The following is a 23,147-nucleotide window of genomic DNA, read 5'->3' on the forward strand; positions in this document are numbered from 1 at the left end:
GTAATGAATAGTTATTGAGAAATTGAAAGAAGAAAATATGATTGAAAATACTGAGTAGAGAATTTTCAAAGCGTATAGAACAATTGACTTCCTTGGTTTCCATTAAAATCAACAGGCCAAGTGCAATCAACCTCAGGCAGATTTTTAAAATATTTACTGCAGTCCAACAGTGGAGTGTGTGAAGTGCCATTCATGGGGAGGTGATGCTTGCCTTTCCAAATGTGGTTGGCAAGTCACTGTGCCTTGTGGTTCCTATTATGCAGCATTGACATCTAAAATCAATGTTATAATAAGAGCCTGCTTCTCACCACCTCACGCAGGCTTACAGCTGTGAGCAGTTATTGTAAAATGTAGTTCAGATTCTACCTTGGAGGACATGCCTGAAAGCTAAGGATGTATTTACTGCAATGTGCCAAGAAAAAATTCCAAATTTGAGTTGTAACTGCATTTAAAAAAATTCATGATAAATTATTAACTGCAGAAATTTAATACACAATGGGACATCTAGGGAAATGTTAATTAAACTTGTAATTTAATTAAATCTGTTCTTGGATGCTTAAATAAGAATTGTATCACATTCCATCTAAAAAGGTTTATATGTTCTTTTTAGTGCCAACCTAAAATAAGAGATTTCCCCCCCTCAGGTCACTTAAATATCAGATAGGCGAGGGATTCATGTTGATTTGGTTTTCCAGTGCCAAAATGTATGCCTCAATATGAATGATGACCTCTAAAATAGCCTAAATAAGCCTATCCTCTTTAAATGACTCTTCAGTTACATGAGAAAATGAGTAAAATTTTTCACTTGCTATTAAACAAAAATAAGATTACTTGGTGCACTCTTTTCACCTTATTTTCAGACATAGAGGAAATTGAATTGTGGCTGAGTTTAAATATCCAGCTCATCGCCAGAAAACCAAGATTTACTCCTTGGCAGATACTGAAGACATACTCAGGACAGAAAGCAAGCCGCTCAAGAAGAGCGCTCAGTGTTTGCATTCAGCCATAGAGTGCTCCTTCTTGGTCTTGTCATACACAGGATCTCTGTTGTCCCTGTCACTGGCCTTGAGCAGGAGTTCCATTCCCCACCCTGGCATGAGCAAGCCAGCTCTTGGCCCTGGGGAGGTTTTGTTACCCCTTTCCTGGTTGAGGTTTTTTTTCCCCATCTACCTTCCCATGTATATTGACTATTGTTTGCATGTATCCCAATGGCCAAAGGATTTTCTAGCCATCTGCCAGTGTCAGATGGACTTCCTTCTTCTGCTCTTCCAAAGCAGTTTTGTGAACAAGTCATGGTTGCCCTGCTTGTGAACCAGCTCTCTGATAATGTGTCTGGAAAAGCAACACTCTAGGTCTTGGGCCCTTGCCACCCACATGAGAGACTCAGGAGACACTCCTGGCTGCTGGCTTTGGATCAGCCCAGCTCCAGCCATTTGGATTATTTTAGAAGTCAGTCATTATCTAGAAGACCTCTCTCTTTCTCTCCTTCCCTCCCTCCCTCCTCCTATTTATCTTGCTTTTGCTCAAATTCCTTCCTCTCTCTCTCTTTTTCTCTATGTAACTGACCCTCAAAATTAATAAATGTTAAAGCATTATAATATAAGCATACCTGAAAGATTTGAGAAAATTGAGTTAAATTGCAGGTTTTTCTTTTAAATCCATGTCTATGAGTGCTCTACAAGAAGTTCATGTGAAAACATAGGAAAAAACTACGTATGGATTTCTTTTTAAAAGTTTTATTTATTTCAAAGGCAGAGTTAGAGTGAGGGAGAAAGACTGGTCTTTCATCCACTGATTCCTTCCCTAAATGGCCACAATAATTGGGAATGGTCTAGGCCAAAACCATGGAATCAGGAGCCAGGAACTTCTGCTAGGGCCTCCATGTGAGTGCCGAGTCCCAAGTATTTGGGCCCCTCTGCTGGTTTCCCAGGTATGTTAACAGAGAGCTGGATTGGAAGTGGAGCAACTAGGACTGGAACTGGCATTCATATGGAATCCCAGCTCTGCAGACAGTGGGCTAATTTTCTATGTCACAGTGCTGGTTCCCTACATATGGATTAAAAAAAAAATAAGCAATGTATAATTCAATTTGCATGAAACCTTTGAAGTAATCACTGATAGTTGAACATAGCCTTCACAGTGGAGCACATTGCATCTGATTTTGCTGATTTGCTGAAATTCCAGCTCAGCTCCTCTCCCATCATTATCTTCAGCAGCTGTTGGCGTAGGAAGCCTTTTGGGACTAGTCCATCAAGGGAAACTCATGACTCTGTCCCTGTCTCAGTGCCTTTTGCTTTCCTGTTGGCAGAATCGCATCGCCAAACGCAGCCGGAAGCTTGTGGACTACGACAGTGCCCGCCATCACCTGGAAGCTCTGCAGAGCTCCAAACGGAAGGATGACAGTAGAATCTCAAAGGTATGGGTCTAGCTCATGGTCAGTGCCACTCTGCATATCATAGGGCCCTGAGAGCTTTGCTTTTAAAACTAACATGTTTAGTTTTAAAGGATATTAGAATGAGGGCAGAATTTAAATGAACAAGATACTTGCATATTTCTTTTCCTTTTTTATTAAATTGGGATTTTTCATATTATAGTAGGGTTCACATTGTAGAGTTCACATGGGTAACAATGACTCACATATTATAATCAGAATACACTTTAGGCCCTTGTTCAGTTTATTCTCTCTCTCCTAATATAATAGCCTGTTTCTACAGAAAGGTGAAGCAAGCTGCTTAGTTCCCTTCATGAGTAAACTCGCATTTCAATGCCAAGAATGTATTCAATGCCTTCCCTATATATTTTTCTTTTAGCAAATATTGCCTGATTCTTTAAGGTTCAACTGAAATATCACCTTGTCTTCTGTGGAACCATCTCTCTTCCTGATAGCATGTTTCTTATACCCTGTCTATAAATCTCTCTTAAGGGAAATATATTGAATAATGTAATTGTTTAGAATTCCAATGAGACTGAAAATTTCTTGGACAAACATCTGTGTCCAAATTTCAGGACAAAACATGTGTAACTCCAGTTAACATATTTTTGTAGAATAAATGAATCCACTAGAAACTGTAAAAGTGACCATTGCCAACAATCTAGTTTCTTGTTTTAAGGAGTCATATTAGTCCATTTGGCTGTATAAAAGTGATAGTGGGTTTTGGTCGATAATCTCTCCTTCCAAAAATTATTCCATGATGCTCTGTGACTATTCCTATTTTATATTCAATGGTGCTCTTGTACATGGAATTGGCTTAAAAAATGTTAACACATGTTATATATTGTTCTAGGCAGAAGAGGAATTCCAGAAAGCCCAGAAAGTGTTTGAGGAGTTTAATGTTGATCTACAGGAGGAGTTACCATCCTTATGGTCGAGGTATGTGTGCTCTATAGGATTGTATGTGTGCCCTATAGGAATTTCAGAATGATGTATACACCTTGTCTTGTCCTGTTGTCTGTGATGCATCTATACTGCTCAGTTAGAAGTATTCATTACCTACACTTTCTACTGTGGCAGCTGCTTGTTGCATTAAACTATTGGGCTCTTGAAATATGGCCTGTGAGACAGAAGAACTGAATTATAGGTGGAATATATTTTAGTTTTTAACTGATTTAGATTTCAGCAGATTTTAGAGATTGACGTGTTTCTTAAGTGGAGGCCCAAATTTCAGCTAAGAGCATTAGGGCATCGTGCTTGATCATGGAATCTTTTCCCTTTCAGCTCTTTGAGGAATTTTGTTTATCTCTGGTACTCCTGTGGCTTTCCAACTTTGAGGATAACCCTCTGCGTTGCCCCTGGACCTGTAAACACTGAGCTCCATTCCTGTTCTGGCATTAACTGTTCTTTTTTACAGATACTCTGCATTTCTCCTGGCCTCAATTGCATCTTCTATAATTTGTTCTAAAAACCAAGCCATTTTTTAGGGGAAGTGGTGCTTCATGTCCCTTGTTTTCCATCCTCAACCCCACGCTACCACCCCCCAATAAACAATATCATGTTTCACATATTGCTTCAAGTCCAGTCCTAGGTTCCAGCTTTCAGCAAGCTGGTTGTCTCCTAAAGCTTAACAATGTATGAATTCTAGTGGTTCTAATTTATTCTCCACAATTTTGAGCATTTTGAAGGTTTAGACTATTGCCTTCCTTTTCTAGGTTTCTTGCTAGAGTTTTCAACTTTTTGTCAATAACAGGCACTGAGTCATTATTTTTGAACTGCTGGAACACCTGCATGCCCTTTGGCAAGTGAGTTTATTATAAAACCTCCCTGACAAACACATCTATCTCAGTATCTAGCCATCATTTACGATTGAATATGTGAATTATATGAATTTACTCATTCTTTCTGTTATTGGATCTCTGATAGAAAGAACAGTATCTCTGTCCTTATACTTGGCCAAGAAAGAATTCAAAGACAGTTCCAGTTGAACAAGAAGTAAAGTTTTATTAAGCAAAGTGAAAGAACACTTAGGAGAGTGCGGAGGGCAGAGCTAAGGAACAGGGTCTCCGTCAGCTACTGGGATTGTCTTTTATTGCCTGTGTCTTTACTGAAAAGGGGAATATTCCTCCCGGGGGTGGGCTGTCTTTTTTTGATAGAAAAGGGAGAAATTTTCTTAGAAAGAATGGAAAGCCAATTTTAGTTCCTATATGGTTGGATCAAGTCTGTCATGGTAATTTTGAATGTCCATTGTTTTGGAAACCACCATGCTAATTACATTATAATCATCCTGTGGACTTCTGAAGAGCAGACAGCTACTGTTTGGGTCTAGGTCAGGGAAATTCCTTTTTCTTTCCCCTCCTTGGGGCAGAGATCTCACCAGATAACTCATCTCCCTGGTTTCTGATTGACTGTGATTTCTTTTTTAATGTTTTTAGAGGACACAGAGAGAGAGAGAGAGACAGAGAAAGATCTTCCATTTCCTGGTTCACACACCAAATGGCTGCAACAGCTGGAGCTGGGCTAGTCCATTGGCAGGAGCCAGGAACTTCTGGGTTTCTCATGTGGGAACAGGATCCCAAGGACTTGATCCATCCTTTGTTTTCCCAGACTATAAGAAAGAGCTGGATTGGAAGTGGAGCAGCTGGGATACTAATTGGTACCCTTATGAGATGCTAGCACCACAGACAGAGATGGCCACAGTGCCAGCTCCATTTATGTATGGTTTTGACTGTTTCATCACTCACGTGCAGTTGTCCTAGCCTGCTCCTTGCTCCCCAACCCCTGCCTGCTCCTCTCTAGTAGCTATTCAGCCATGCAACTCTAACATTTCAGCAACTGTTCTTCTCTCCTGTGATACTGTTATTCCTGGGCTCCTAAGCCTCAGAACTTTGGAGTCACACAGGAGCCCATATCATCAATGGAAACCCTCCATTGTTTTTCATTGTGGCTTCTTGGATAAGTCTCCATTGTGTAACCCTAATCCACCTAACCCACATCATCCGCTTATGAAATAGGAGAGTCTTGTAACATTTTCTTGACTTCATCCTATATACTTCTTCCTAAAGGCCCACCTTGACATGTCTGTAGCCTGCTTAGCACTTTGCTATATGTGCCCCAAAGCTGAGAGTCCCAAGTAAGTTTTTTTAGGTCAATGATAGTTTTATTTCTTTTAAATTATTTATTTGAGATATGAACAAAGAGAAGGTTATGAAGGCAACACACACACACACACACACACACACACACACACACACACACACTCTGGTTCTATTGGCTGGTTCATTCCTGAACTTCTGCAATGGCCAGTACTGGACCAGGTCAAAGTCAGGAGCTGAGAACATAATCCATGTCTGTGGCACAGGTAGCAGGAGTCTAAATAATGTGAGCCATCAGTGCTGCTGATAAACTTACAATGGCAGGAGGTTACAGTCAGGAGCAGGAGCTGGGAGTGTGACTCAGGTATTGCAGTATGGGACGTGATGTCTTAACTGGTACTCTGACTGCTGTGCTCAATACCTACCCAGCCCCTCACCCTCAGTGAGGATTTTGAGCAACTTGAGGATATAAAACATTCAAGGATATGTGTAAGACAAATAACTGTTTCTTTATTCATGTCTATTTCAAATTCATGAGTTGTGTGAAATGATGTTTTCTGGCAGTGTTCTTTGTTTACACTCATGTTTTATGACATGCTGTCATTATGTGCATTTTTGGCAGTCATGCCTTTATCCGTGCTGAATACATGCATCAAGTCAAGCAGTTGTTCTTTGAGCTTTATCATCACCCTGCACACAGATGCATCCCTAGCCTAAGTTGGCATTTGCCCAGAGTGAGTTACTCTTTGCATGTTCCCTGTAAACAGCTCTTTGTGTTCTCCAGTAAAATTATTTCATTGCTTTTAAAGCTGATTTTCAAGAAGGCTTGGATATTACAATGTTCAGTATTTGTAATTATGAGCTAATCTCTCTGGGATATTGCAAATTGCCAATCATGAAAAAATATATTGGGAACATAACTGATTGGTTTTCTCTTTTAAAACATGATTTAGTTATTCATCTTAAATGTGGAGTTAGTGAGGGAGAGAGCTCTTCCACGTGCTGGTTCACTCTGTGAATAGCTTCGGTGGTGGGAACTGGGCCAGTGCAGAGCTAGAAGCTTCCTCCACACTGGTGTAGGGGCTCAAGTAATTGAGCCATCTCTGCTGCTTTTCCAGGCCATTAGCAAGGAGCTGGATCTAAGTGGAATACCTGGGAGTTGAACTGTCACCCATAGAGGATGCTGACACCAGAAGCAGATGATTAGCCTGAAATCTTGGTCTCCAGCCCCAAAGCTGCTGAAGCAGAACCCCATGCCCCATGTGCATCTGATGCACCTTAGAAATGAAAACCCTCTATCTTACTGCATTTTAGCAGAGTGGTACTGTGTGCCAAAGGATGATTTTCTTTTAGTAAGATAAAGAAAAAAAAAACAGATTTTTTTTGGGGGGGGGTTAATATTCTATGTTAAGTATGTGTTATTTAAACTGTTGAAAGACACTCTCAGGTTCAATGTATTTCATTGCCATTGAACATCCATTTTGCTGACTGGCCTTTCTCTGCATTCCTCTTTGTATTTCTGCCTGGTAGACGAATTGGATTTTACGTTAACACTTTCAAAAATGTCTCCAGCCTTGAGGCCAAGTTTCATAAGGAAATTGCTGTGGTGAGTAATGATGATCATTTTTACATATGGGATATGAAGTAAAGGAAAGTTGCTTTGGGGAGCAAATAAGATGGCATCCAGAGAATTCTTCCTCTTTCTTAGATCTTTCTTTTGGTACAGTGATTTTATTTTCAGCAGTATTTTTACAGTGACCACATAATTTTTCAATATTTCTTGGAGATTTTATTACAAACACACAGTTTTTCAGTTACCTCATAAAGTTGAAATTTAACTGGTTAACTTCAGCAGATGAAACATTGATCCAACTATTATTGGGAAGAATGTTTCTTAGTTTCTTTGTGGGTGATTGTGTGGCTTTTCTCAGAAGTCAGTATAAATAATAAATGCTTTGCAGTAGGGGAAATAAATGTGCTTTTATATAACTGTATATTAGTCCACTTTAGTTTTGATATGAATTTTGGCATCATATACAGATTTTCAGTTATTTTGAGGCCACCATAAGTATCATATATTCTGGTGTTTCAATTTAAAAAGTCTGTCTTGGGGTGAACAGCCTGGATTAGTACTGGATGGCTTGCAGCTAATAAGCAAGTAACCTCTGTCCCTGTAGCTTTGCCACAAACTATATGAAGTAATGACAAAACTGGGAGAGCAGCATGCTGACAAGGCCTTCACCATCCAAGGAGCTCCCAGGTAGGCTGTTTCCTATCAGAGCTTAGCTTATATATTTTTTTAAAAATATTTGTTTATTTTATTTGAAAGTCAGAAATACAAGAGAAATCTTTCACTTGCTGATTTATTCCCCAAATGACTGCAAGGGCCAGAGCTGGGCTGATCTGCACTGGGGAGCCAAAAGCTTCTTCCCGGTCTGCGACTGCTTTCCCCATCCGATAGCAGGAAGCTGGATTGGAAATGAAGCAGCAGATACTACAGCCAGAACCCATATGAAATGCCAGGACTGCTGGTAGATGATTAGCTTGTTACACCTGCCACCATGCTGATCCCACAGCTTAGTTCATTTCCAGGCAGTTTTTTAACATGCTGCAGTGTGTGGACCAACCTACACCATTGAACTTAAAAGAGCACTTCCATTCAAAGGCTGACATTAATCTTAGTTGTATCTTTACACAACTACCCTTGCAACTCAGTTGTACCATGAGAGTTCTCATTAATCACAATAGAAGTGTCTGCCTCTCCCTGCTTTCCATGGGACATCATAGCCACAGGGTGAATGTTAACATACAGTTTCTAGTTTTACGCTTGGTAGCTGTCTCTGAAGAAGAATGGAATCCCCAGAATACATGTCAACTTAGCACCGATTATTAATATTAGTGTTAACATTTGTGATGAATCCACCTGAGGAAAGCAGGGAAGAAGCAAGTGAGAGCCCATCGCCATTGGCCTTACCCTCCTTAGGCCTCCACAATACTGCTACTGAGCATTGCCATCATGAGTCTGCTGGTCAGCTATACCATGGCCCAGGAATCCGTAGGTGAATAGACTTTCTCCCCGGGGTGTGTGTCATGCTAGACCTCTCCTACGATTTTGGAATCTGCTTTCTTTCCATCATTATCATGCATTCTTTCCTTAGAGAATTTAACTTAAACAAACTTTTAACCAAAAGCCAGACAGTTCACCTTCTATTTGTGTGACTGTGCAGCCGACTCGCTCTGCCTTCCTGAATAAGCCCAATAACCTCTCTGATTAAAGATCTAATTTATATTTTGATAAATGGGAAGAATAAGGTAGTCTTGAAATGAATGGCCTCTAAGGTAATATGTATTTCTGCCATTCTAGTTTGCAATTTTAGTATCAATCAGTGCAGACACTCAGGCACAACATTCATAAAAACACACAGTCATGTGCGTGGAAAAACGTCTAAGTATGCTTTTGGATCCCGTTAGTTTTTAGTTTCTCTGCCTTTTGGATCAGCTCTACTTGCAGCTTCTGCTGTGCTGCTTTCCCAAGTGAGCCGTAAATCTGCATCTCTCAGGAAAGAACACGGTCTTAAGGAACATAGGAAAGAGAAAGCTCATGTTTTCAATCTGACTACTTTAATTTTGGGTTAGGGACAAGGGGGAATCAGAATGGGGATGTCCAAATGATATTTGTACATTTCTAAGACAAAATGCACGCTCTTTTACATGACAATGAGAGACAGTGCATTGGAAAATGTATGGTGTTGCTGAATCAAAGAGAAATTGGAACCATGTCCGCTTACCAAGTGTTCCTTTCGTTTTTTCCCACATTCCTCTGCAGAACGAGGTGGTGAGTGAGATCACTGGAAGCTCCTAGGTGTAACAGGCTGTTTCCTATAGGCTATGATTGCTGGCCTGGGGCCCAATCATGCATTGCGTGCTCTCTTTCACGAGGACCCAGTTCCCTGAGCCCCTTGATTATGTAGACCCTGCTACTGTTTGTGTGCTCTTCTGTTCAAGGGCACAGATTGTGTTCCTAGGAGCTGTAGACTTTAGAACTTAGTAGAGAAGGAAGACCCTCCCAAGCCCTCTTAGCCATACACTCGAGCTGCTTCCAAGCTGCTGGTTCATTGTGGGGAACACATTGAGTTCTTAGCAAATGTTCCTGAATCTCACCCATTACCAGTTTTTTACACTCTTCAGGGTGTCTGAGTTGAGCCATTGTTCTACAAAATGTAGGCAGAGAAATGATCAGGAATGCATATACAGAAGTGATCCAAGTCCCACCACAAACTTTATAAAATATTTATTAGCACTATTGTGAGGATGTCTATGAATATGAAATTTATAATTTTCTGGCTAGATGTTTCTATAGGTTATGAAAATTCAAGATTCAAAAGTAATTCTAGTTAAATTAATTCAGCTTGTTTGGAAAATTTCTTCAGAGCTGGTTTTGCAGAGTGGAAAGAATAGTTTGTATTACTGAGAACTGAATTCAGATGCACTAAATGCTGGGTAACGTTATGATGCAGAGGGAGGGAAGCACAGGCGGAAGGAAGTGAGGAGAGAAAGGGCATGGTTACTGTGAAGATAAGAGATAGTATATGAATGGCACCTGTTAATCACCATCCCTGTTACTAACATCCAGTTAATGTGGAAGGAGGGAGTAGGATACCAACAGTGCCTGTTGTGCTGCAGAATCTCTCTGGGGTAGAGATCAAATCAATACTCAATGTTTCCTTAGAAGAACTCATGATCCATCCTCTGTGTTCCTGTAGTGATTCGGGTCCTTTGCGCATTGCAAAGACACCATCACCACCGGAGGAGCCTTCACCCCTGCCAAGCCCGACAGCTAGTCCAAATCACACGCTAGCACCTGCATCTCCTGCACCTGCACGGCCCAGGTCACCTTCACAGGTAGGAAAAGATCAAATATTTGGGGGGCCCAGGAGAACTCAAGGAAAGATAACCCATCTGGGATCATCACATGGGACTAGGGCCTTAAGAAAAGTCTCTCCACCTGGGGAGACCAACGTGTGCAGCCGCAAGCATTATGATTGCCCCCAAGAAACCTGTTTCCTGTATTCATTTATTTTATCGTGCACCCAATGTTTGAATTTGATGGGATTTGTCACCACGTCAGTGGCTTCTCCTCTCTTCCATCGCAGAATTCTTTCCATCTAGGCTCTATTCATTCCTGTCTCGCGCCCATGAAACATTTGGGTCAATTACTATCAAGATAAGTGGTTTCATGTGTATCATTTCACATTTGTTTTATCATCTGCAGTAAGTTGTCCATGAATAACCACTCAATAAAACTGCATACTATGGACCACATAAATGAAAAGAAACAGGGACATTCAGACATTTGCAACTTTCTAACCCTGAACAGTGATGCTGGTTCCTGGCTCAGCCTACAGTTAGATTAGTGGGCTTCAGCATCTCCCTCTTGGGCTAACCTGGGCCAATCATTCCATAGCCTCTGGCACTGTCCTAGTGTAAGGAGTTAGGTGAACTAATGGGTAGTTAGGGCCAAGTCCCTGTTGGATTCAGAAAAGAGGGTGTCTCTTTAGAAATGTACAAGATGCTTGCTTCTGCCCAGAAGCCGCCTTTACCAAGACTAAGTGTGATCCCAGTCTTCTGGGTCTCCCGTTTCATCACAGGAATCGCAAGGCCTTAGTGATTCCACCCTTTCAGCTTATCATGTGAATACAAAGACATTTCCTGTGCCACCCTCTGATGGCCTTTTTGTTTTGTCTTGGGCAGACTGGACAAGACTGCAATTCAGGCCTTTTGGTGGGTTTTGTCCCTACCCTCTGCTTATTAGCTGCTATTACATTTTCCTCCAAAATTGTGCTTAAAAGACTAGACCCTCACAGGTTTTTTAGGTCTTTTCCCTCTTGGAGTTCCCTCCCTGCCGCTATGTTTCTAACTTAAACAAATCTTAACTTAAAAGAGAGAGAGAGAGAAGGAAAAGTACAAGCTTTATTTCCCTACTGTAATGAAAGTAAATTGCTGTAGAAAAGCCCAAAGACCCGAGACCAAGACTTTCACAAGAGTGGCTGAAGCTCAGGAGGTGGTGAGAAGATGTGTGGTGCGTTGGCCTCCTTGGCTCGTTTAATGCTTGGTTCTAACACTTCCTAGACAAGGAAAGGACCTCCTGTCCCACCTCTGCCAAAAGTCACCCCAACGAAGGAGTTACAGCCTGAGAACATCATCAATTTCTTTGAGGATAATTTTGTTCCAGAAGTTAGTGTGATGACCCCATCGCAGGTGAGTGCTTGGTGTGTAGCCAGGATAACCATGAAAGTACCGTGGGAGAGGGCTCTCTGGGGTCAGCTATTGAGACGAAAGCCGATGTTACAGCCAGTAACCCAGTTGGAACTGTCCTTCTGGCTTGAACTACTTGCTGTGTCTCAAGTCTTCTTAAAGAGAAGTATTTAAAATAGTCATTTTTAAAGAATTGTATGCACTCTTTTTTAGAAATTTCGGGAGATACTGAAATGTGTGAAAACATAAAATGAGGATGTTTTAATAAACATTTAATTCATACTACTCCATCATATCACTGATGGAGTGACACTTCTATTTAATTTACTGGTTTTTTTAAATTGCATAGTTATTGCCTTGGAAAATAACATATTCTAAGAAGGGAATCCCCAGAATACATGTCAACAGAGCACTGATTATTAATACTAGTGTTGTCATTTGTGATGAATCCACAAATTTATCTATTTGAGAGAGGGACATTCCTGTCTGCTGATTCAACCCCCAAGTGCTCACAGTGGCTAGGACTGCGCCAGGCCAAAAACAGGAGCAGGAAATTCAACCCAGGTCTCTCCTGCTGCTTAAGACATCATCTGCCCCCTTCCAGGCTGCAGGCAGCTCACCTTGCTAGTGGTGCCATGACTTAAACCTGGACCCTCCAATACGAGAGGATTGTATCTCAACCACCTCTTCATTGTTGTATCAAATGCTCATCCTTGAAAAAAAAAAACATATTTGACTCTAGTATTCTGTCAATGCTGATTATTGGCCACCAGTTGCTTCCAATTGTTCTCTCACCAGCACTGTAAGGCACATCCCTCTATGTCAATCCATGTTTGTGTCTTCTATTTTTGTTTTCTATTGATTTCTAGTAGAGTACGAGAAAGTACAATTAAAAGAGAGAAGTAATTTTAGATCTGCCATCAGCAAGGTCGAGTCATTTATGTGATGAGGCAGGTTGAAATTCCCAGTCTCTCTACCTGGCTGCTCATGTTCCACTTGCAGCTGCCTGTAGTCCTCTTCCTGCAAGAAGCTGAATTGTCTTCCAGACTCACACATAATCCCAACTTCAGAGCTAATGTAATATCTTTGAGACCATCTCTCTGTTTCACTTGTAGAAGTCTCCAGAGAGGCCACATCAGTACCGTTTTCTCTAGTGTTCCCAGGGTTAGAATCAATGCTTTCATTTTGCAAGAGGTGCTGAGGCAATGCTATTAAATTACTGACCATGTCAATAACAACACTACGCACAATACCCCAATTATAATCACATGTTGCTGGTAACAGTAGAGATAATGTATTAATAAAAACAGGAAACCCAGAAAATTTAAACTCAGTAGCAATAATACATTTGCCATCCTTTTCAAAGACATTTATCATCAGACAGAATGCTTTGAACTGCTGTGTTTTTCCTTTGTTTATTGCAGATGCTGAGCTTGGTAAGCTCATTAGGGCTGAAGTGTCGGTTGGCAGCCCTTTGAGGAGAGGGGCTATGTTTCTGTCAGTCTGTAGTCAATTGGTGTGCTGTGGGTCCAGAGACTCTGCCAGGGATGGCTGTCATAAAGCCTCACCACCTTATGCAGTACCTGGTATTGGCCCTGGCTTCCATCTGGGGTAGTATTCAACTTTCAAGTACTGCTGTTCCTTTGTATTTGTACCTGACCAGCTTCATTCTATTTTTCGCTGGGTGAATTTTCAGCTTGGGAATATTTTGAGGCATTGTTATCCTAGTACTAAGACTATTCTATAGAATAATAACAGACTTTTCAATAGTCAAATAACTATATGTAAAGAATAAAATTCAAGCAATACAATGGGACTTCATATGTTTGTGGAAAATTGAATTAATCATTTTTAAAGCTTATGGAAAATGTATGTATGGAGAAAAGTATACAGAAATTGCAAAAAGTTTGTGCCAAAGTAAATCTACCTTTTAATTTTATAGTTAATCTTGAAACACATGGTTCAGTATTCCCTTTTCCTATCCCATTTTACTCTCACACAAATATACATTGTTGAAATCACACATATTGTGAATTAAGAATGGATCATAGGATACTAAATCAAAGATACTAAGAGAATGAGGTGAGTGTAATGCAGTTACCAGTATACAGGGTTCCTTCATTTTTAAATGTTAGTATCACAGCAGGGTATCCCTGTACTAAGTCCAAGTTTTCATCCATTTTATGTGTTAGGTTACTTGATAGCTTTGATCCAAGCTCTCTGAGCTAATACAGAAAGAAATTTCTTGCATTTTGATATCCCAGGCATTTGTTGACTGGACCTGGTATTAGGTAAAGGATCAGTAGTGGAGCTGAGTTGTAATTGGCCAGGCAGAGTTCACTATTGCTTTCTCACCAGCTTTAATGAAATGACTCTGGAAGCATGCAGAGGCGCTGCCTAGGTGGTAAACTGTCAAAGCATGATCTGGGAATAGCAAATGGCAAATGATTGGAGGGATTCTACGTAAGGAATCCCTCCTGGAGGTATTGCAAAGTCTGATCAGTTTCCAGCTCACACATGAGTTGTTTTAACAGAATGAAGTCCCTGAGGTGAAGAAAGAAGAGACATTGCTGGACTTGGACTTCGACCCTTTCAAGCCTGAGGTCACACCTGCAGGCTCTGCAGGTGTAACCCACTCACCCATGTCTCAGGTATCAGCTGCTGCTTTGGGATGTCTTGAGGTATTTGTAAATCTCAGTAAACCTGGTAAGGTAACATCTCCCTGTTGAATGACTGATCTGTGTATCTTTGTGATTGACATATTTTTCTTTTAGGGAAAAAAAGGGTAACGAAAGAACCTTACAATATCAATCATTTTGGATCTCCCCAAACCTTTAGCTTTCTCTGACGATAGGCCTGGTATAGCCACACATTCACTACCCCCCAGGAATCCTCTGACTCAGAGAAACTGTTAATAAGGTCTGTCTTGGCACTGAGCAGTTTCCTGGTTGGTATGAAATGACATTATAATACCCCCACATAAAACTCTGTCTAAGGCTTTGGGATTACTCATCTGTCTTCTCTGTTTTCCTTACCATACTTTACAAACAAAGGCTTTAGTGAAATAGACATGAAGCAGCTACTCAGCAGAAATGTTTGAAGGTGTGCCTTATTATGATCCCCCTTAATAAAGTCAACTTTGTTTCCCAAAACATATCCTTCCTCACGGCTTCCACATTCAGTGTTTCTCCATCGCAGGAGGCACTTTTGTGTTTTTCTCTGTCACAGGGACCCTGATGACTTGTGGGTAATTACTCTGAAATACAGTTGGCTTAAAATCACCTGCACTAATGGAAAGATATTAAATCAAAACTAAAACCAAGGGTTTCATATTAGTATTTTGAATGTGGCTGAAGTCTCACCAGCCAGGCTGCAGTGATATAAGACAGGTGGTCCAGTGCAGTCAGAATGGGCCCAGACCAGGTGTCAGAGTCCCAGGTCCACTTTCAATGCCAGATGAGATATCTATAACCTCATCTGGAAACTGGCATTAGTATTGGAATACCAGGCTCTCTAATTTGCTGTTAAGATATAATGAATACAAGCAAATGCCAATGTCAATTCATCCTAATTGCAGCAGCATGGGCAACAAGTGATGAAGCTTTAGTGGGAATTCTCAATCCTGAAGGAAATCAGAAAGAGAACATCACCCACAGTAGAGGTCATTTGAACCATCTGGATTCATTTCCCAACATCAGTGTGTTTTGTAATTAAAATGCCAGTAGTAAGTGTAATTGATTTATATGTCTTAAGGGGCATCCTGCTAATCTGTATATTGCCGGTTAGTTGAGCTCTGTGGTATTATTTAATTAAACACATTGAAGCCTTTTTTGGATTCACTTACCATCCTGTTGGTCAGATATGTCCTCCTGAATGTAGTGGGGAATAACAATGGCAATGATTAGTAGGTACATTTCCTCCACTATGAAATAAGTTCTAGTACCTGAACATTTTGTTGACTTTATTTTAATGATTTATATGTGTGATTCAAGTAATTCATTTCTCTTATTTCAGTATAGTTGTCCCTTTGCAAGTCAAAAAGTAAATTGGATAGATTTTTACTATTCTATATTGTAGCTGTTAGTCATATCGCTATGTAAACTTAAGTAAAATTGTATAATAGTGAAAACTCATTGCCCTAACACAGTTTAAGTGCCCCATAGTCACACATGGCTATTGGTTACCATGTTAGATACCATAGCTTTAGAGCATTTCTATCATCAAAGAATGTTCTTTCAAACCAACTATATTAATTGCTCGAAGATATTTATGATTTCAAGAATTTGCATCAACTTAGCATGTTTCACATGCTTGAGATTTGTAGATTGACAATATGTTTGCTTGTTTTCAGACATTGCCTTGGGACCTATGGACGGTAAGAATAACCAAAAACTATTTTCTCATATTTTAAATTTTTAAAATATTATAGCATAATAGGTTATAATATAGCTATACATTTTAATAGATATCATAGTATGATATATCAACACATGTACACAGTAGAAACTAAAACCAAGTTGAATTGTGGGTTTTATCATGCGTCTTGATTTCTAAAAACTGAAAACATAGTGCATTTCATTTGTGATAAAAAAAAAAGAAGAGCTGTACATTTATAAGATAATGCAGTCCACTAGAAGAGGTATTGGCCCCCTGAGGATTCTGTGTTACCAAAGCCTGGAGATGCTGGTGGAGGAAGAATGGGATTGGCCCAGAGTCTTGCGAGAAGGATGGTCAAGAGGGCAGCATTGTGTGTCTGGGTTACTTCCTTCAGTGATCAGTGGCCAGCAGAGCTGTCATGAAAGATGTGCACGTGTGTGGTGGCCTGTATATGAAGTATAAGCAAGGTGTGGGTGACAAAGTGGAGGGGATGGATTGCTCTGCTCGTGGGCTCATTTTTCCCATTGTCGTATTCAGTGAGGCTTTGTTAATACAAATGTGGACCTCAGAGTCAGGCAGCCCTGGATTAAAGTCTGGACAACTGCATCAAACCTTTAGACTTCAAGCAATGTCTTCAATTCTATGAGCCTCATTTTTTTTCCTCCTGTTTATAATGACAGTAACAGCAACACCCACCTCAGTGGGTTGTGTGAGACTTAAATCAAACAATATTCGTAGAGTATTTGTCCCATGGGCTGGTATGTATTATATTAATAAAAGTTGGAACATGTTGCTGATATTATTTATTTCACTAATCTGATATGCAAAGATGACTATTAGCAAAAACAAAACAAAATCAGAATCCAACAAGAGAGACGAGCAGAGTTGTAAGGAGCAGAATTAGAGCTGTGAGATTCCATTAGCCACACTATTATCAAACCTTACATTCCTTGATGTAGGCCTTTGTTGTAGAAAGGCCTTCCTCTCTGCCAGAATCACCATCTCCCTCTGTGTTGGGAGTCCTGCAGGCAGTCAGAATGTTAAAATCATTCTCCCTCCAAACACCTGCCCCACTCATAGGGAGAACTGAGTTAAAGATGAACTGGTGGGAGAGCTTATGAGTATTCCAAGAATGTGTATTGTCTGATTCTAAGCAATGGTTTTTCCTTTGGTATTTGTTCCATCTTTTCTGACTCACTTGTTTATTTGCACCTCTGCATCTAAGAGTGCTAAAGCACAAAACATCCTGGTTGATATTATAAAATGACCAGAGCCCTCTTTGTGTGTTTATTTTAATAATTCTTTTTAATGTGAACTGGTTGGATTGTGGCTCAAGCCAGCCCATCCTGCAGAGATCTATCCCAGCCAGTCCTACACCTACCCTGGCTCTTGTAAACAGCAGTGTGTGCTGGAGCCTAGCCAGTCTGGCACACCCAATACTCAGTCCGCACTGATGCCGAGGGATGCTGCATCGATGTCCAATTCAATTCAGTTTGCCACCCCATTCTAGCTATTACTCTCACTAGTGGGAACCACAACCCAGCGGGGGCATACCCTTAGCTCCCCAATCAAGCTCATTCCCAGCCAGAGATTTGCTCCAAATCTCTGGACAATATTTGCTCCAACCCAGCCTGGCATAACCTATCACCCAGCTTGGCCTTTGCCATCAGTTGCTGTAGCCTGGCCTGGCCTAGCTTGCCCTGCCAGCAGTCCCAGTTCTCTCTGGTGGGTGCTGCAGCATAGCCTATCCTAGCCTGCCCCCATCCCTGGCTTTCATGCAAACCAGTATATGTGATAACCTAGCCCAGCCCAGCATGGCCCGCACCCCATCCTGGCTCCAGCACATGGCAGTGTGCTACGGTTTGGCCTGCCCATGCCCAGTCCAACCCCTATAGAGACAATCCACATACCTGCTAACAAGTGAAGCAGCTCTGCACAGCCTGACCAACACCCAGGCATGACTCACATGCTCTACAGTGGGAGCAATGGCCCACAAGGGAGTTCCTCAAGTTCCCCCACTTGGCCCACTTCCAGACCCATATCTCACATGTGCTAGAGTTGCTAGGCCCTTACCTGGCAGTTTGCCCCCTGGTGTCAACCTTTGTGTGTGCTGGTGGATATTGTAGCCCTGTTCATTGGGTGTGCTGTGGGTGCTACAGCCTGGACCAGCTCAGACCAGCCTGTTCCCAACCCCAGTATCCACAAGTGTTGGAGTTCCACACTGATATGGTTAACACAAATTTGGCATTAACCAGGCACAGGATGTCTGCCAGCTATTAGCTGCTTTTCTCCTAACAAACCTAGGTCGTTGCCTAGATCTGAGGACCTCTTAGTGTTTTAATTCTATTTTCAATAGTATTTATAAATAATGTTGAATAAAAATTATCCTATCCCAAAGTAAGTTTTATAATTTAATATCAAACCAGTGAAATGTTGATTCCAGACAGCATGGGACTTTAATGTACTTGGAAACTATTCCTTTTCTCTTTTCACTTTTCTCATCATTCTTTTTTTTTTTTCTTTTATTCACACAGACAAGCACTGATTTGGTACAGCCGGTAGGTAAATATCCAGGAAATTCTGGATTTTTAAAAATGTAATGTGCATTGTATTATATAGAATGCATTTTTTCCACTATAGCATTACTGCTCATAGCTTTAACCTTAAGACATTTTATAACACTTTCTGGTTTTCTTTAATTTGTGCTACATGATTAACTAGTTTGTGTTTCTCATCCAATCTTGTGCCTATCTCATCTTATGTTTCTTTTTTTCTTTGCTCCTCTCCATATTTTAAAGACTGAGTCTTCAAAAAGTCTTTCATTGTGTAACCTGATCATGGAGGAAACTCCAGAGAGTGGGTTGGCCGAAGAAATGGAAAAATCTCAAATTGATGTAGGTGCTTGTCCTTGGGGCCCTGATGCTAGTACAGACAGTGTCAGCCAGGAAGTTTCTCCAGGTACATCTCAAGAGTACTCTGCAGGTCTCTCTGGAGCAGAGCAAGACATGAAATTATCCACTGCCATGTTCTCGTCTGCCAATTGGCCCTCAGTCGCTGAACAGGGTGAGCGTGACCTGGGGCCAGCCCCTCCAGATGGAAATGGACAGCTGTCCCCAGACCTTGTATCCACAACTGGAGTTGCCATGGCTGCTGGTTTGGAGGTAGAGCAGCCATATGACCTACTTGATGCAGAGGTTCCAGTCATGGATACAGCTGGCCTCTTCAAAGAAAATCATGAAGATGTTCACAAGTCAGACGAAGAACAAGAAAAGAAACAGAAGTTTGAAGATTCTGTGTGGGCAGGTGTGGAGACGTGCCAAAAGGTAGACACTGGAGTTACTGATACCAAGGCTCTAAGAGGTGACGAAGAATTTGAGGAGAAAGCACTTGAAAATACAGGAAATGGGAAAGTAGATCCTAAGCCAATAGGAAAGCAAGATCTGGGAACCTTAAATATTAGTGGAATAGAAACCAGTGAAGATCTAGAAGTAAGATGTGACAAGAGTATAGAAACAAATCAAAATCATTTTGAAAAGACTGACCTGTTAGAGAAAGGCACGGAAAGAGTAGATGCAATAGATGAAACTAATGGCAAAGACCAAGGGCTACCTGATGAGTTTCAAGTAGGAATTGAAGAGTGTGTGGTTAGAGAGAGCTCTGGAGTTAACCCTGCCAGTCACACACATGGCTTGAACCTACCTCTCCAGACCGACTCTGAACCTAATATTGAAGATGCCAACCATGAGGGATGGGAGTTAGCTAGAAAAGACACAAAGAAAAATTTAATAGACCCTCCCAACCACTCTGTAATATATCACCAAGCACAAGACAGGTCAGATGCTGAAGAAATTCGGTGTGACACTGTGCCAAGTGCTTCTCAGGATGACAAGGATAAAAATCAGGCTGTTGTTTTATCAATAGCATGTGAAGTGGCAGTTCAGACTAAGATTGATCTTAATTTTCAACCAGAAACTAATGCAAGAACAGATTTGTGTTCATGTCACGTAGCAGATTCCTTTGTAGAGAAGTTTGAGAGTATAGTGGCTGGGAATGGTAGTCATGCCATTAAGTTGCCAAGTATTGCTAAAACAGACCCTTGTGGAACAGACCCAGGTCAACACTGGCAGTCAAGCTTGACGTCAGCAATGAATAATGTGAACATGCCAGGATTCTGTAGTGTTTCACGTGGTCAAGCAAGTGAATTTGCCAATTGGCCAGATTCTAACAACCCTTGGCCTCCCGCAGGTACAGGAAGCTTAGGTAGTTCTTGGGAACATTTAGATACAGTCAGGATCAAGGAAACAGTAGAGATGGACTTGGTAGCAGCGGGATCTGAGCAACAAGATATTGCTAATTGTTCAGCACAAAGTCAGGAGACATCTAGGCCGTTGGCTCCAGGAACATCCTGGAACACTAGCACTGAAGGCTCTGCTAGTTCCCAAGACAAGGACACCAGCAACTCAGATTTATCTGAAGATGAAATTGCTAACCAGAGATACGGATGGTTGTACCAAGCAATAGAGGCTGATAGAGATGAGGTACTCATCCCAGTTTGTAGTATAGACTAGCCAAAGACTTCTGTAGGTGCTGTTTTTTTTTTCCTAATGTCTCTCACCTGTTTGATTATCCATCTCTCTTCTCCAAGGCCTGTTGTGTTCTTCTTGAAATTTGTGTAAAACAAACCCAAATAGGCTGACAAAAAAAAGTCTCCCCAAAGCAGAATGAGTGTGTTGGCACACTGAGGAGTGTCTATTTTACCATCCTATTTTCTGAAGTGATCCTTTATAATTTCATTTTTATCTTTCTGGCACCAACATATGCTAAATCAACAGTACTGAAGATCTATTTACTTTTCTTGAAGTGAAAGTGTTGTCCACTAAGAACATAGGAGATGTTAACTCATGCCAATTGAAGCTAAAATGTTGTCATTTCTGTTAAAGTGATATATTATAGAAACACTGGGAAAGCTTCTTCCAGATTTTGTCAATGATCTGGGAAAAAAGAGGCATTGAATCCTTCAGGTTTTCCTGAAATCACCCTCTCATTATTGAGAAAGCAAAATTTGATTATCATTGAGCCATATTACAACAATGATTTTAAATCAATCTTTTTTCAGCCTATTTAAAATAATACAGCATGGCTTTCTTTTGCATTTCCTAAGCACTTTGATGCACAGTAGCCTTTTGTATTATTTTAAAATCTGTGTCATCTTTACTCTCCAACTTGTCTCTCGGGTATTTACTCATCATGCAAAGCCAATGGGAGGAAAATAACACAGTGTGATTTCTGTTTCTGTTTAGGCTTCTGGTGGTTCCTTTAACGGATTCACCCAGGTAAGGAAGTAAATTTCTAGCAAGATCCATCTACTGGGATGGATCTTGTGTGTGTGTGTGTGTGTGTGTGTGCAAGTTTCTGTGCTACCTAGTATAGTATGAAGGATATGAGCACAAACTGAGCAATGGATACAGAAGGGTAGCAGTGTCGTAGGATTGTCATGAAGCATTAGATAGAACACATTGCCCAGTATCTTTGCACATACTGTCATGTGACTTTATTTAGCTGTCGTTAATATTGTGGGTTGTACTGTGGGCATCTATCTTCTGCTGATTTTACTGCTAGAAATTGGGAGTTGTCTGAAAACTAAGTGAGCAACTTACTTTAGTTTAAAGTGCAGGTTGGAGGCTGGCTTTGTGGTGAAGCAGATAAGCCCATCTCCTAAGATGCCAGCATCCCATATGGGTGCCGACTCCATTGCCTGTTGCTCCTCTTTTGATACCCCAGCTCCATGCTAATAGCCTGCTGAAAACTGCAGAAGATGGCCCAAGTGCTTGCATGCATGCCACACATGTGAAAGGCCTGGAAGAAGCTGCTGGCTCTAGCCTGGCCTGGCTCAGTTCATTAAGACCATCTGAGGAGTGAACCAGAAGATGGGAGTTGTCTCCCTCCTTCTATCTCTTCCTTCTCTGTCTATAGCTCTGATCTCCAAATAATTATAAAAAGGAGGAGTTTGTCTTATTTTGACCTAGTAAGATGGATCTTTAGAAAATACTGAAAGGTTTGTAGGAGCCCATTCTTAAGACTCATAGGAACCACATACAGGGTCAGCTTTCCAGTGGTACTTCAGAAAGGAGCTTTGTCTGGGAGATGAGAAACCACATTAAACCCTTTCCAGTGAGGCAGTATTTCCCTTGGAAGTCCATGAATAAGGATGTACACGATGGACTTCGGCATTCACTACACATGTTCTAGCATATAGATAGGTATAACCCATGTGGGCAGCAGGTCACATGGCCATGGAGATCCTGGACTCAGGTCTGGCAACCTCTTTAAGGGAAACCTCATATGGCAATTTCTCAGTGATGAATGCTTTAGCTCAGAATATCAGACATGCAGTTTCTGATAGTTTTCACATTTACAACTCTGTAAGAATAAATGGGTTTATTAGGTCACAACGTGTAGGATTCCTTATTATCAGGTTTTATATTTTCTCCCGTGTTTCCTTTCTATAAAGATGCCACTCACTAACCTAAGTACAGATATGCATAAGCATAAATGACATGATAATGGACTTCTTCCTTTCCTGAAATAAGGGTCATAAGGCAAATGATCCATTTCTTGTTTAACATTAAATGCTAAAAGTATTGCAAGGATTTTCATTTTGAAGTCAAACCATCCTAAACCGTCACTGTTCTCTTGGGTATATTCACTTGTTTTAGCAGATTCACTGGTTTTGCTCCAGTTCTGTGCCTGGGTCCTTACCATGTTACTCCTTAATTTCTAAAGCATTATCTCCTGACTCATCTCTCTAGAAAGTAAGGACTTGAAGTGACTACATTTTTTCCTTCTTCCTGCCTTTTGTTTTCTGGCCTTCCTGTGATAAAAGTTCCATTGTAGCCATCCCACCACTCCATAGTGGTGCTAGAAGGACATAGATGCTATAAGAAGTCAAGACCTGAAGTTTACATTGCCTTTCATGCCAACTTTTTGTT

The 23,147-nt window shown here is 41.0% G+C and overlaps 1 protein-coding gene across 4 annotated transcripts in view; it reads left to right on the top strand.

The window, feature by feature from the left end:
- Window positions 1–23,147, top strand: part of AMPH (amphiphysin) — a 141,022-nt gene that overhangs the window by 95,397 nt on the left and 22,478 nt on the right. For all 4 annotated transcript variants that reach the window (XM_040964789.1, XM_040964790.1, XM_040964792.1 and 1 more), the window contains exons 6-15: window positions 2,309–2,416; window positions 3,285–3,370; window positions 7,057–7,132; window positions 7,704–7,786; window positions 10,290–10,428; window positions 11,656–11,784; window positions 14,316–14,432; window positions 16,133–16,156; window positions 18,693–18,716; window positions 21,459–21,491. In XM_040964789.1, the coding sequence (XP_040820723.1) occupies window positions 2,309–2,416; window positions 3,285–3,370; window positions 7,057–7,132; window positions 7,704–7,786; window positions 10,290–10,428; window positions 11,656–11,784; window positions 14,316–14,432; window positions 16,133–16,156; window positions 18,693–18,716; window positions 21,459–21,491 (819 nt within the window). The remainder of the gene's footprint in view (window positions 1–2,308; window positions 2,417–3,284; window positions 3,371–7,056; window positions 7,133–7,703; window positions 7,787–10,289; window positions 10,429–11,655; window positions 11,785–14,315; window positions 14,433–16,132; window positions 16,157–18,692; window positions 18,717–21,458; window positions 21,492–23,147) is intronic.

The sequence above is a fragment of the Ochotona curzoniae genome, unplaced genomic scaffold, assembly GCF_017591425.1.
Source record: "Ochotona curzoniae isolate NIBS_2020 unplaced genomic scaffold, NIBS_Ocur_1.0 scaffold_3835, whole genome shotgun sequence".
NCBI lineage: Eukaryota > Metazoa > Chordata > Mammalia > Lagomorpha > Ochotonidae > Ochotona > Ochotona curzoniae.